The sequence below is a fragment of the Melanotaenia boesemani genome, chromosome 4, assembly GCF_017639745.1.
Source record: "Melanotaenia boesemani isolate fMelBoe1 chromosome 4, fMelBoe1.pri, whole genome shotgun sequence".
In the NCBI taxonomy this organism is placed as follows: domain Eukaryota; kingdom Metazoa; phylum Chordata; class Actinopteri; order Atheriniformes; family Melanotaeniidae; genus Melanotaenia; species Melanotaenia boesemani.
The window spans coordinates 27,291,103-27,304,831 of NC_055685.1; the positions used below are offsets into that span (position 1 = coordinate 27,291,103).

The 13,729-nt window shown below is 39.1% G+C and overlaps 2 protein-coding genes across 5 annotated transcripts in view; both read left to right on the forward strand.

The window, feature by feature from the left end:
- Positions 1-11,460, forward strand: part of LOC121637826 (phospholipid-transporting ATPase ABCA1-like) — a 35,061-nt gene extending 23,601 nt beyond the window's left edge. For 3 of the 4 annotated variants that reach the window (XM_041982122.1, XM_041982121.1, XM_041982123.1), the window contains exons 17-49: positions 6-210; positions 330-443; positions 550-724; positions 822-953; positions 1,042-1,181; positions 1,287-1,424; positions 1,595-1,824; positions 1,912-1,984; positions 2,094-2,296; positions 2,420-2,471; positions 2,712-2,825; positions 3,079-3,227; positions 3,401-3,525; positions 4,049-4,147; positions 4,252-4,441; positions 4,546-4,640; positions 4,731-4,763; positions 4,881-4,986; positions 5,239-5,313; positions 5,427-5,596; positions 5,699-5,876; positions 6,003-6,118; positions 6,220-6,364; positions 6,465-6,588; positions 6,688-6,817; positions 6,949-7,132; positions 7,278-7,384; positions 7,562-7,703; positions 7,901-8,035; positions 8,166-8,269; positions 8,422-8,514; positions 8,799-9,042; positions 9,140-11,460. In XM_041982122.1, the coding sequence (XP_041838056.1) occupies positions 6-210; positions 330-443; positions 550-724; positions 822-953; positions 1,042-1,181; positions 1,287-1,424; positions 1,595-1,824; positions 1,912-1,984; positions 2,094-2,296; positions 2,420-2,471; positions 2,712-2,825; positions 3,079-3,227; positions 3,401-3,525; positions 4,049-4,147; positions 4,252-4,441; positions 4,546-4,640; positions 4,731-4,763; positions 4,881-4,986; positions 5,239-5,313; positions 5,427-5,596; positions 5,699-5,876; positions 6,003-6,118; positions 6,220-6,364; positions 6,465-6,588; positions 6,688-6,817; positions 6,949-7,132; positions 7,278-7,384; positions 7,562-7,703; positions 7,901-8,035; positions 8,166-8,269; positions 8,422-8,514; positions 8,799-9,042; positions 9,140-9,283 (4,464 nt within the window). In that variant the 3' untranslated portion in view covers positions 9,284-11,460. The remainder of the gene's footprint in view (positions 1-5; positions 211-329; positions 444-549; positions 725-821; positions 954-1,041; positions 1,182-1,286; positions 1,425-1,594; positions 1,825-1,911; positions 1,985-2,093; positions 2,297-2,419; positions 2,472-2,711; positions 2,826-3,078; positions 3,228-3,400; positions 3,526-4,048; positions 4,148-4,251; positions 4,442-4,545; positions 4,641-4,730; positions 4,764-4,880; positions 4,987-5,238; positions 5,314-5,426; positions 5,597-5,698; positions 5,877-6,002; positions 6,119-6,219; positions 6,365-6,464; positions 6,589-6,687; positions 6,818-6,948; positions 7,133-7,277; positions 7,385-7,561; positions 7,704-7,900; positions 8,036-8,165; positions 8,270-8,421; positions 8,515-8,798; positions 9,043-9,139) is intronic. The other variant, XM_041982124.1, reaches the window with a different exon arrangement.
- Positions 11,461-11,894: 434 nt separating this feature from the next.
- Positions 11,895-13,657, forward strand: spink4 (serine peptidase inhibitor, Kazal type 4). Its single transcript, XM_041982258.1, has 4 exons — positions 11,895-12,051; positions 12,788-12,819; positions 12,984-13,096; positions 13,503-13,657. The coding sequence occupies exons 1-4, from the start codon at positions 12,000-12,002 to the stop codon at positions 13,546-13,548; spliced, it is 243 nt and encodes an 80-aa protein (XP_041838192.1). The 5' UTR covers positions 11,895-11,999; the 3' UTR covers positions 13,549-13,657.
- Positions 13,658-13,729: the final 72 nt, after the last annotated feature.

Below are 13,729 nucleotides of genomic sequence, written 5' to 3' on the forward strand. Positions count from 1 at the left end.
GTCAGAGTCTGCTGTCTCCTGTGGCTTTTGGTTTTGGATGCGAGTACTTTGCTCTGTTTGAAGAGCAAGGTGTGGGAATCCAGTGGTCAAACTTGCTTGCAAGCCCTCTGGAGGAAGACAGCTACAACCTGACCACATCAATCAGTCTCATGTTGTTAGATGCAGTCTTGTATGGAATAATGACCTGGTATATTGAAGCAGTATTTCCTGGTAAGTTGTGCTAAAAGTCCATGATTAGAACATTTTTTCATACATTTGCCATATTATGGTGTAGATAAATAGTGCTTGAGCATCGGAAGCTATTTTACAAGCATTTGATTCCATTACAGGTCAATATGGCATCCCCAGGCCTTGGTATTTCCCCTTCACTAAGACATATTGGTGTGGAGAGAAAGAAAATAAAAACCTCTCAACCCCTCTCTCAAAGAAGGGCAATGCTGATGGTAAAAATCAGTCATTATTAATACCACATTTATTGTTTTTCCAGCAACAAAATCAGAGGATGTGTGTCATTACCCATTGCTAAAATGTCTTGTCTCTTGTCTACAGCTGTATGCATCGAGGAGGAGCCCAGCCACATTGACCCTGGTGTTTACATTGAAAATCTGGTGAAAGTTTACAGCCATGGAAACAAGCTGGCGGTGGACGGACTGTCTCTGAGATTTTATGAGGGACAGATCACCTCCTTCCTCGGCCATAATGGAGCTGGCAAGACCACAACTATGTAAGATAATATGCACATACAGCACATCTTCAGTTTTATTGCAGTCAACAAGCCAAACAGATCTATAACAATGACCACATTGTGTCGTCGTGCCCAGGTCAATCCTTACGGGGTTGTTCCCACCCACCTCTGGCACTGCCTACATCCTCGGGAAAGACATCCGCTCCGAACTCAGCACCATCCGACAGAATCTGGGGGTCTGCCCCCAACACAACGTGCTTTTCAGCATGTATGTATGAAATATAGACACCAAGTTTGCATACTTTCACACTGTTGTGATTCATGTTTGTGTGATTTGTCGATTGTGCTTATTCCAGGTTGACAGTGGAGGAGCACATCTGGTTCTATGCTCGCCTGAAAGGGCTTACTGAGGAGAAAGTGAAAGCAGAAATGGAACAAATTGTGAATGATGTCGGGCTGCCACACAAACGGCAGTCCCGCACAAGCACCCTGTCAGGTCAGTTTTCTATCTTCGCTTTCAAAAATATCACAAATAGTTTTGTGCATGTAATACAGATAGATTTTACATTCAGATTTTTATTTTGTTATTGTTTTTATTCAGGTGGGATGCAGAGGAAGCTGTCAGTGGCTCTGGCTTTTGTTGGAGGATCAAAGGTTGTGATTCTGGATGAACCTACTGCTGGCGTTGATCCCTATGCACGAAGAGGCATCTGGGACCTGTTGCTTAAATACCGACAAGGTAAATAAAACTAATATTAGCCCCTCTGGCATACTTTAGCTATTTATTCTTCTCATTATTTGATACATTAATTGTTTGAAGTCTGATATGGGAAATTAGGCCAAATGATTCTCCAATTAAGAAAGAGATGATATTGTAAATTAAGTGTAATTGTTTACCACCTCTGTCAGGCCGCACCATCATCCTGTCTACTCATCACATGGATGAAGCTGACATCCTCGGTGATCGAATCGCCATCATTTCCCATGGCAAGCTGTGCTGCGTGGGCTCCTCGCTCTTCCTGAAGACCCACCTGGGCACAGGCTATTACCTGACTCTGGTCAAAAGAGATTACGACTTGACATTACAGTCCTGCAGGAATTCTGCCAGTACAGTTTCCTACAGCAAGAAAACAGAGAAGGTATGTAAAGAGAAGTAAACATAAAATAAGAATAGTCTCATGTTTGTGTCTTGGCACAGATTTATTGAATCTCTTTCTTTTATTCAGGAGGATAGTGTATCAGAAAGCAGCTCAGATGCTGGTCTGGGCAGTGAACCAGAAAGTGAAACCACCACAATTGGTAAGAACTGACATATCAGTCAGTAGACTTGTCATCAATACAAAGTCCACATCAATATGATAAATATACCCAACAACCTTTCCCATTTTCTACTCATCCTTTCCTACAGATGTCTCGCTCATCTCCAATGTGATTTTCAAGCATGTCCCAGAAGCTCGCCTTGTGGAGGATCTTGGCCATGAACTGACTTATGTCTTGCCTTACCAGTCAGCTAAAGATGGAGCCTTTGTGGAGCTCTTCCATGAGCTTGATGACCGACTCACTGACTTGGGAATATCAAGTTATGGAATATCTGATACAACCCTGGAAGAGGTGAAAATAATCACGAGAAGTATAAAACTTGGATATTGACTGTCTTTTAATAATTGTAATAATCTACAGTATGTAGCAATAATATTTCTGAGAAGTCATTATTTTAAATTTCTTGTGCTTCAGATTTTCCTGAAAGTAGCTGAAGACAGTGGCGTGGATTCTGTTGAGCTCTCAGGTGAGATTTATGACAGCGTGCAGTAATGACTCACAAGGGGGTCATTAACATCTTTTCAGTACTGTTGCTTCATTTGTTGGTATGCATAAGAATATTAAATGATGGCTTATATGTCATCATTAAGAAGGAAAAACCTTAAATAAGTTATCCCCAAATATCACAGAAGAATGCCATTTCCAAACCAAAACAATGGGCATGAAACTACTTCAAATTAACACGTCGACTCTTTTGTGGCTGCAGATGGAGTAGTACCAACCAGAACTCGACGACATCACGCATTTGGAGACCACCAGAGCTGCCTAAAGCCCTTCACTGAGGACGACTTTGACTTCAATGACTCTGAAGGTGATCCAGGTAGAACTGCACTACCCACCTTGCAGTGCAATGATAGCAATAGTTCTGTTGCTGTCATTATTAGTAACTTTCAATCTGTACGTCTGTCCTATTAAGAAAAATACAACAATCATAAATATCAAATTAAAAGTTAGTAAACTTAATGATTAAGTAGTATATACTACTATTGAAAATGTTTTTTTTAAACTATTAAGAGACATTTTAAGCGACAAATTCATAATGTTACAAATCTGCTCATCTTTGTAATGTCCAGAATCTCGTGAGACTGACTGGCTCAGTGGAACGGATGGCAAAGGCTCGTACCAGGTCAAAGGCTGGAGTCTGAAGAGGCAGCAGTTTGTTGCACTGCTCTGGAAACGGTTCCTGTATGCTCGCCGCTCCAGAAAAGGCTTCTTTGCTCAGGTGTGCTGAAGCTTATTCTACATGTCTTACCTGTATATGAAGTGGTATCCACTGTAGGAGGATTTCTAACTTACACTGAGCATGCAAGATTTCCTAATTCTGATTTTTGTCAGGTTTTTGTTTGTTTTTTTTCTATGATGGTTTAAATTCATCTCTATGGTGGTGTTTTTCAGATTGTTCTTCCGGCTGTGTTTGTGTGCATTGCCCTTGTGTTTAGCCTGATTGTTCCTCCATTCGGAAAGTACCCCAGTCTGGCTCTGCATCCCAGCATGTACGGAGAACAATACAGCTTCATAAGGTAAAATGTCTTTTCTTTTGCCTAGAAAATGAACATTTCCTTTTACATCATCCATTCATCTCTCATTCTTGTACAAAAAGTGGCTTTTTCTAGCTTTCTTTTGTCAGTCTAGGTAACTGACTGTCAAAGCTGTTCTTAACCTCAAGTTAACCTGAGACAGATTGTTCACTTTACCTGCCTGGGAAAAAAATGAACAAGCATATTTTAATAATAAATGCAGAGTTTTTTTGTCTTTAAAGTTCAGGGCACATTAAAAATGTAAAAGATTACATAACTGTGGCAACGTTTACATGTTACTTAAGTGATTTAAATTTGACCATGCAGTAAAAATGTGCACTGAGCAGAGCTTTTATTTTACCTGCTCTGAGGTAACATAATGTTCTAAAAACTGCTCAGACTGGAATGATGACGCTTTTAGAAATATCAATACTAAATTATTTTCAAAGAGCTAATTGTTTTAATTGAATTTCACATTCAGACAGTGCAAGAAATTAAAGGCAATGGACTTTCTGTGTCTTTGTAGTAATGACATACCTGAAGATCCTCACACCAACAACCTACTGGGAGCTTTGTTAAAAAAACCAGGGTTTGGCACACACTGCATGAAAGGAGAGCCCATACCGTAAGTCTTTAGGGGAAAAGTTTACATTTATGAAGATAGATCAGAATGGAATAAAACTAAACAACATAGTTGTATTTGGAAACGTAAACTCTTTTGTGCTCCAGGGACATTCCTTGTACTGCTGTTGAGGGCGAATGGTCGGTCCCCGAAGTCTCTGAAAGTGTGAGGGACATGTTCGACAAAGGAAACTGGACCATGGAGAATCCCTCTCCCCTGTGTGAGTGTAGCTGCGAAGGACGCAAGAGGATGCTGCCAGAGTGTCCTGCTGGGGCTGGTGGACTTCCACCACAACAGGTTTGTGACTCCAAACTGAATTTCAACCAAATCCAGGTACATCAGCTTATCAAACATGCACTCGGCTGACAAACGTTAACTGTTCTGTCTGTTTTTGTATCCAGATGAAGATCAGTGACAAGGACACTCTGCAGAATTTGACTGGTAGAAATGTGTCTGACTATCTGGTTAAAACCTATGCTCAGATCATTGGCAAGAGGTAACAATCGTATGACATCTGACATCATATTTTTAGTGTGAATTCTCCTCATTTGTGGCAAATTAATTCATATATTTTTCTCTCTTACAGTCTGAAAAACAAGATTTGGGTCAATGAGTTCAGGTAAATTGTCAGATAATATACATCTTTAATGTTCTTTTCCTCTCTTTAATAGTATAAATTTGAGTACTTCTCTGTTGTGGTTTTTACTAATATTAAATTGGCTTTATTCTATAACAGATACGGTGGTTTCTCATTGGGCGCAAGGAGTTCTCAAGTTCTGACCCACAAAGATGAAATTGATGAGGCAATCGCTCAGCTGAGGAGACGCTTCCATCTTGAAAGAGTAAGACATTTTCTCACGTTTTTCTACCGCTCTAAAAATGGCCATTTGCAAAAGAAACTGCCAATTTTTGTTTCAGTTATTCAGGGTAGAAAGTCACACACATGGTCTCTGCATTTCTGTGGTGTGTGGTTACAGCTGCAGTAAATCTAGATATCTGAAGAGTGTTAGCTTACCCATGTACAAAAGAAGTCTTCCTTCCACTCTTCATCTCTCTATCTTTTGTTTTCTCTTTCTTTCTCACCCTTCCTCCAGGGAACTGCAGCCGATCGTTTCTTCCGCAGCCTTTCCAGTTTTATCCAAGGGTTGGACACCAACAATAACGTCAAGGTTAGCATCCACTCACACAGACAACACAGATAACTGGTTTACCTACAAGCTGCTCTGCTTGCCCTCTGACGTTACATTAACTGAAACTTCACATCTTCTTCTCTCACTTCCAGATCTGGTTTAACAACAAGGGTTGGCACAGCATTGGTTCTTTCCTCAATGTGATGAACAACGGCATCCTGCGTGCGAGTCTACCGGCTGGTAAAGACCCCACTAAGTTCGGCATCACTGCCTACAATCACCCTCTGAACCTCACCAAGGAGCAGCTGTCGCAGGTTGCTTTGTAAGTATTACAGTGAATGCGTAGGTAATCCAGAATTTAAATCTATCATTTATATCTTGTCTCACTGTCACTGCTTTCTTTTCAATCCCCACTTATTCCCAGGATGACAACATCTGTGGACGTGTTGGTGTCTATTTGCGTGATTTTCGCCATGTCCTTCGTCCCTGCCAGCTTTGTGGTCTTCCTCATCCAGGAGAGAGTAAACAAGGCCAAGCACATGCAGTTCATCAGTGGAGTGCAGCCTTTCCTCTACTGGCTGGCGAACTTTGTCTGGGATATGGTAAGATATCTCAGACCAGCCTTTTTCTAGGACAAAAACAAAAAAAAATCTGATCATAATCTTGATGAAAAATGTGAATGAATAAAACTTACTAACGATTCTCTCTCCTTCCTCCCTGTCTTGTAGTGTAACTACATCGTTCCAGCAACGTTGGTGATCATTATATTTGTGTGTTTCCAACAAGACGCCTACGTCTCCTCCACCAATCTGCCCGTGCTGGCCCTGCTGTTGCTGCTCTATGGGTAATTTGGACAAACATTTCATTTCTTCCTTTCTTCCTGTGTTTATTTTCAATCTTTATCAAGAATATTTGAATCTGAAATTATATTTGGGTCTTTTCCAGATGGTCAATCACACCTCTGATGTATCCAGCTTCCTTCTTCTTCAAGATCCCCAGCACTGCCTATGTGGTTCTAACCAGTGTCAACATACTGATTGGAATAAATGGCAGCGTGTCCACATTTGTTCTGGAGCTGTTTGGAAGCAATGTAAGGAATTATTTGAAGCAGCAGATTGTGCTTTGGGCAGACTTTAATTGGCAAATGAGGAAATGATTGATATAAGATGTTATGTTATGCTATGTTTCAGGAGATTGGTGGTATAAATGACATCCTGAAGAACGTGTTCCTCATCTTTCCTCACTTCTGCTTGGGTAGAGGACTAATTGACATGGTGAAGAATCAGGCCATGGCTGATGCTTTGGAAAGATTTGGTAAGTATGGGAAAAATTATCACCTGCTGTGGACTTGGGCTAATTTTTTTTTTTTTTTTTAAAGAACCTTAAATGGCTGAAATATTTGTTCTGATTTAGGTGAAAACCGGTTCCGCTCTCCCCTGGCTTGGGACATGGTGGGAAAGAATCTTTTTGCAATGGCCATAGAGGGTGTTGTCTTCTTCTGTATCACCGTCCTGATCCAGTATCACTTCTGCTTCAAGGCCAGGTTGGTGAAACAAGATTTTTTGAGCAATAAATAAATTTTTTTAATCAAGTAACAGCTCTTCTAAGACATCATATTTCACTTTTCATTTTTGAACCCTGTCTGAAATGTGACTTCGGTCTGTCACCTTCCAGGTCATCCATCAGCCATCTGAAACCTATTGGAGAGGAAGATGAGGATGTGGCCAGGGAGCGACAGAGGATCATGAGCGGTGGGGGGCAAACAGACATCCTGGAGCTCCGACAGCTCACAAAGATTTACAAGCGGAAACAAAAACCGGCAGTGGACCGACTCTGTGTTGGCATCCCTCCTGGAGAGGTACACACCTCTTCTAGCTATCACACCTGCCACACTTCACTAAACATAATAATTTAAACATGGGAATATGAGCAATACTTTAGTTTTTTCTTTTAGTACAGGTTGAGCAAGATTCAGTGACATGCATTTCCTTGTTTTCCTGTAGTGCTTCGGTTTACTGGGGGTGAATGGCGCAGGGAAGACCAGCACTTTCAAAATGCTAACAGGAGACTCTGTAGTCACCAGCGGTGAGGCCTACTTGGCTGGCAAGAGGTGAGAAACAAAAGAATCTATCACTAACTGAAGATTCAAACTTAGCTCCTTTACAGTGGAAGTGATTGTTTAACCTGTGAGAGCACATTAAGCACAAGACACCTGTGTTAACCTTATGTTAACCATAAATTCTGTAAAATGCTTAAACTCTTGTTTATGTGCTTTTTTCTATTCTAGTGTGAATACAGAGATAGATGAGGTGCATCAGAACATGGGCTACTGTCCTCAGTTTGATGCCATCAATGATCTGCTGACAGGCAGAGAACATCTCGAGTTCTACGCTATCCTGAGAGGAGTACCTGAGAAGGAAGTCTGTGAGGTAAGCAGGCACAAACCCACATCTTTTACATTTAAATTGGTTTCTTGATATCCAACAGAAACACAAAACAGACAAACAGGAATCCATTAAAAATTGAAGAAGAAGAAAATCCCATTATCTGCCAAATAAATACATCTTCATTCATCAAGTCTCCAAAGGAAAAAGTCTAAAACTTGTGAAAACTCTTCCTCCACTAGGTGGCAGAATGGGGTATCCGTAAACTGGGTTTGGTCAAATACGTGGACAAAGCTGCAGGAAGTTACAGCGGTGGAAACATGAGGAAATTGTCAACTGCCATCGCTCTCATCGGCGGACCACCTGTTGTGTTTCTGGTCAGTCTGAAAAGAAATATCACACAGTTTCATTAAGCATGACAGGAGAGGAAATGTCAGTAGGACCATGAGTGGTCTGTTTAACAGGGTGTTCTAGCAGCTGCTGAGTGTCTATTGTTAATGTTAACAGGATGAACCAACAACAGGCATGGATCCCAAGGCACGTCGTGCCCTCTGGAACGCCATACTGAGCATCATCAAGGAGGGAAGATCTGTAGTCCTGACCTCCCACAGGTTAGACAGAGCATCATATAATAATATTACTATATCTCTGTAGAAACATATGATTTGCTTTTCTAACAATAAACTTAAACACCTCATCTCACTGTTTCTAATTTCTCTATCTACCCCATTATGAATAACCTTTTCCTCATGTGCTTTTGCAGCATGGAGGAGTGTGAAGCACTGTGCACCAGGATGGCCATCATGGTCAACGGCAGGTTCCGCTGTCTGGGCAGTGTGCAACACCTCAAAAACAGGTGGGAACACGCAACACAAACATGTCACAACTCACAAACTTGGACCTCTTTCGTCTTGTTAAATTTTATGTGGTAAATTTAATAAAGTGTTGCATTAATCTATGATGGTCTAAGTAATCTGCAGTGTTCATATTTATAGTAAAATAAATACTGTAAGTTTACAGTATTAAACAGTCTTAATTGTAATTGAGATTTTATATATATAGTATTTAGTTGATATATAGCATAGAAACAGCAAATAGTTATTTTATTTTATTTATTTTTTGTTTCCTTTTCCTTATCAGGTTTGGTGATGGCTACACCATTATCCTGCGAGTGGCGGGGCCAGATCCCGACCTTCGGCCGGTAATGGAGTTCATTGAACGTGAGCTGCCGGGCAGCACTCTGAAGGAGAAGCATCGCAATATGCTGCAGTATCAGCTTCCCTCATCCCTCACCTCCCTTGCCCGCATCTTCTCTCTACTCTCTAAGAACAAGGAGGCACTCAGCATAGAAGACTACTCTGTGTCTCAGACCACTTTAGACCAAGTAAGCAAGCACACCTAATGTTCTGCGCACAACCAGACTGGGACATTTATTCAAGCAAAGCCTAATTTGTTTTTCCTATTCTTTTCCTTTCCCACAGGTATTTGTAAATTTCGCCAAAGACCAAAGTGATGAGGACCATTTGAAAGACGTCCATTTGAGCAAGCGGGACGCTGTTGTAGTGGACCTTTCCCAACTAAACACTTTCCTCATGGACAACAAATCTAGGGAGAGCTGTGTCTAATTCTATAACATTCATCAGTGGGAGTTGCTCTGCTTCTTCCAAACTTCCTTCCCGCAACTTAAAAATATGGACCACAAACCTGTTGGAAGAGATGAACTTAGTACATTTTTTTATTTCCAATTTTTAGTCTTTTTTTTAATTGTGATCATTTCTCAGTGGTCCTGCACCTCAGCGCACAGCCTCTTCCAAAGGCAAAGACTGCAGGTATTATAACAGACACTGAAACAAGAAAAACTCAATGCAAATCAATGCAAGAAACATATATATAAATATATTTATGATGAGACAATATTCCTGTGAGGGTTGGAGACTGGTGCTTCTCCTTCACTAGGAGGACTGGAAGAAGGATGACACTTGAAGTGAGGACAGGATTTTAATTCTGTGTTTGATTGGAAAGTCTGACTACTCACTTAATGTACAAGACACGTGAGGGGATGATCGAAGGAGGTATCTTGAGCTAATCAACCCTAATTCCTCAAAGTAGTAAGCAGTAGTCCGTAGGACTGTGTATATACTACTCTGCAGAGTTCCGGACATGTGAAAAGTAAAAAAAAAAATAAAAAAAACAGTTATATGGAGGATCATTCACTGCCAGCTGTTGAAAGATGGACAGACTGTTTTTCTTTTTTTTTTAATTCAGGGTTAAACATTTCTCAATATCTCTTCGTTACCAATTTAAGTTTTTTTTTTATAATGAAATTGTGGTTAAAAAAGACAAAAAAAAAAACATTTGCAATCCAGTTACAATGTGCAATCTACAACTTCTTCATTTTTACTAATTTTATGCTAGATAAATGTAACATGTATACTGCTATTTCCTTGTGTTTTGTGTAAAAGTTCAGACTGCTAACTAAATTCTTTTTTTTTATTTGTTGTACTTGGTGTCCTTAATATTGACCAGCACAGTGCCTATACTGGTGGAGAGACAAATTTGAGCACTCCATTTAAAACAACAATGTATATAGGCTGCCAAGGAATGTATTTGACAGATACCAACATGCATCAAAGCACACAGAAAAGAGTTTTTTCTTTTTTTTATAAGGTATACTTCACTGTCAAAGTTAAAAAAAAACAAAAAAAAAACAAGTGTTTCTTTGATGTCTGTTAGAGATGTACAGTCTGCTGTATTGGCTTGTTTTGACTCATTCTGCCCTTTTTTAATGGAGGAGGATTTTAGATTCCTCAAGAATTTGGGCTTGTTTTTGAAAGTAACGTGGAAATATACTGTATACAGCATGCTTTCTATTGGGCCACACACTCTGGACTATCAGCACTTGTGTATCTGTGTGTGCGACCCATAGCATGCAACTAGATACAATTGAAGGTGTTCAGAGAACAGCGTACTGCTTCATTGCTCTTGGATTACTGGGACATGTCTGTTTTTGGAGTTGTTAACAAAAAGAGAGAATCCCAACATTGTTTTGTCTATAAGATGATTCAAACAGCTTTGTAAAATGCCAGTCTGAGTGCACGATTGGAGCACTTAGGATCTGAACCAGTACCAGTGTGGATATTATGTACAGTAACAACTTTGTGATGTCAACATTGAAGTGAACTAACAGTATCTGTGCCAAATGGAGCTAAAACATAAATCTTACATCAACCAGCACAATGTTGAGGCAGATTTTTCATGTTAAACTTGTTCTTTGAATCATCCATCAGCTGAGTTACAAAAGCTCTTGTCATTGTCAGCTGCTCATGGCAAAACCACAAATTTTAACAGGTGTACGGTCTCGTTTAGTCCTAAATAGTCTTCTTGAGATGTTGCCAAATCCTGATCTCTTCTGTCTACATCAGCGAACTGCCGGACTGAGGACAACTGTTGAGACTGAGCTATTTCAATTTTTTTAACAGCTACTCAATCAGCCAGACTGAACATGAGAACCACTTTGATTAGAATAGTGCTTGTAATGCTTTATAGTCCTACAAAGAAAATCACATCTAGGGTTTCAGTTGAAGACAGATCATCATTACAAGTGTTCTGTCTTATCAAATCTTGGAAGGGGTTTCTTTTACTCTGAGATCTACTAACTTCTACCAACTGAGGATCTGATCATTATCCCTGAAAACCCTTCTTTTGTAAAGAAAAAAAAAAACTTTTGAGCACTTTATGGGCTTAGCGGCCTTTTTGTTTCCAATATGTAAAAGTAAAGATGTGCAAATGAAACGTGTGAAAACAAATCTCTGCACTGGAACAGAGACACGATTGAGATAAACAAAGCAGTATACCATTTGTTTGAAACTTGAAATGGAGTGGTGAAAAGCCGACACAGTAGAAATGCAAGACAGTTCTGAGGTGGTCATTTTTCTCTCCTCGTGCTCAATATTATTATTTGTTTATACTTTTAAGTATTATAGTTGTTTGTGTCTGTTACCTATTGTGCATAGTTACTCTTTACATTAATAAAATTCATACATTTTGAAATAAATAGGCTCTTTGTTTAATTATTTTTTTACTTTTTTTTTTCTCTGAAGTTGTGTGATAGCTTGTCAGTGGAAGTTATCAGTAACCAATAAAACAACAGTGTTCGCTTATGTGTGCATAGTGTGTGCTGATGACCGAGTTTCTAGAAGGGTTGTCAGTTTCCATCTGCTGTGTTCACACACACACACTCACACGTAAACTCCCACACCCACTTGCAAACAATTAAATTACCAGTAAAGACAGGCGTGCTCATAAATATCTGTCATTCAGAGTTACACATTCACCAACATCATGACTGGGAAAGTTGTTTTTCTTGGACTCCTGCTCATCTGTGTCATTACAGGTAAAAGTAATATAATTTTTAAAGGAGACAGTGTACTGATGTGAGTTTTGCTAAGGATAAAAATATGAGTCAGTTTAACTATTTCTTTTTAGAATAAAACATACTTTTATCTTGATTCTTTAACACTGATTACCAGAAAAATTTGAGTGACTCACAATTTTTTAATCTTATTATTATGCCAGTTAAGATTATGATAATCATTTTCTAAATATTATAGATGTCAATGTAACTTTTCTCGCCAATATCATGAATACAATGTTATGATTAAGGTTCTTTGCTTTTCTGGTACATTTTTATTGTATTTGCTTATATCCTTTTGCATTTTATGCCTTTATGTACAAGTTCTGAAAAGAGTTATACTCACAATATTACAACATATCTACATCCACACATGACCTATCACTCTGCTGTTATTCATGTTCATTTGACCTTATTTGTCCATTTGGTGTTTTATGTGTCAGGTCTTATTTTTATTATGTTTTTGCATTAAATAGAAAATAGATAAATGTCTAGATATGGAGTTTTTGTGGATGCTCTTCAGCTTATCTCATATTTATACACAGGGCTTAAATCGGTTATGTTGGTATTCTTATCTCAACCTGCTTTCTTGTAATTTAGTGAGTGTAGTTTTAAACATTGCAATATTTAGTGAGTATGAATGTTGTTCCTAATATGCTTGCATGTAAGCAGGACTTTATATTTCCTAAATCTTAAAAGGTATCTGCTTGTTTTGAAGATGCAGCGGAGATGTCGGGATCCATGAGAAAGGTGACGTTTTTATAATTGGAAATATTTGACTATTATGCGTGTGTGTGTTACAGTTTGTGCTTGAGAAGAGTAAGAAAGACAGTTTCTCTTGTTGAACATCACTGTGGCGTCACAATATAGAAGAATAACATTTTGGCTTATTATAACATTCACATTTCTTGCAGCCCTCTTGTCCTGACATGGAGGAAATTGTTGCATGCCCTCTGAATCTCGCTCCCGTGTGTGGCAGCGATGGAAACACTTATGCCAACGAGTGTACCCTTTGTTTTGAGAGACAGTGAGTACACACAGCTGCTCAACACTGGTGGCATTCACACTTTAGTTGAACAGCCTATAAACCTTTTGTAAAGAATAAAGGGCTTAAATCGCCCCCTGGTGGTGCAATCATTTCAAGCCTAAAACTTGATTCAAATCATTTTTTTTTCTGTAAAACCACATGCTTAGAAATTTAATATCTCTGAAAGATTAGGTAAAAATAACAGCTTTGTCACTGCTCTCTTCTACTTTTAATACAAATGACATCTGTTATCTCCAACTCCCTTTACACACCTTACAGATTCTGGGAAAGTGAGCAAATAGGACACCTGATTTCTCAGAAAAATGTTTTTCCTCTTTGTGAGACATGAACTAAAACTCAGCTGACAGTGAATCACAGCCATGTCATGTCATCATTCTCTCCTCAGATCAACCAAAGTGGACATTTTGATTGCCAAAGAAGAAAGCTGCTGACCTGCACATCTGAAAATGATTCAGGAGCAAGCCAAAAATATTGTCTCAGAATGACATTAACTCCCTCTAAATTTGTCTCATTACCATGAATAATAAACTTCAATGATCAGTGTGCTTGTGGTGTTTTTTTTTTTCTCTTTTATTATAGATTAATTTGTGGTCTGAATTGTTGTTAATTTAA

What these genes read in the sequence shown, in the direction of transcription:
- spink4 (XM_041982258.1), top strand. Translation starts at nt 12,000, where the DNA reads ATGACTGGGAAAGTTGTTTTTCTTGGACTCCTGCTCATCTGTGTCATT. An exon ending in GCTCATCTGTGTCATTACAG is followed by an intron (nt 12,052 to 12,787) that starts GTAAAAGTAATA and finishes CTTGTTTTGAAG; the next exon opens with ATGCAGCGGAGATGTCGGGA. An exon ending in ACCCTTTGTTTTGAGAGACA is followed by an intron (nt 13,097 to 13,502) that starts GTGAGTACACAC and finishes TTCTCTCCTCAG; the next exon opens with ATCAACCAAAGTGGACATTT.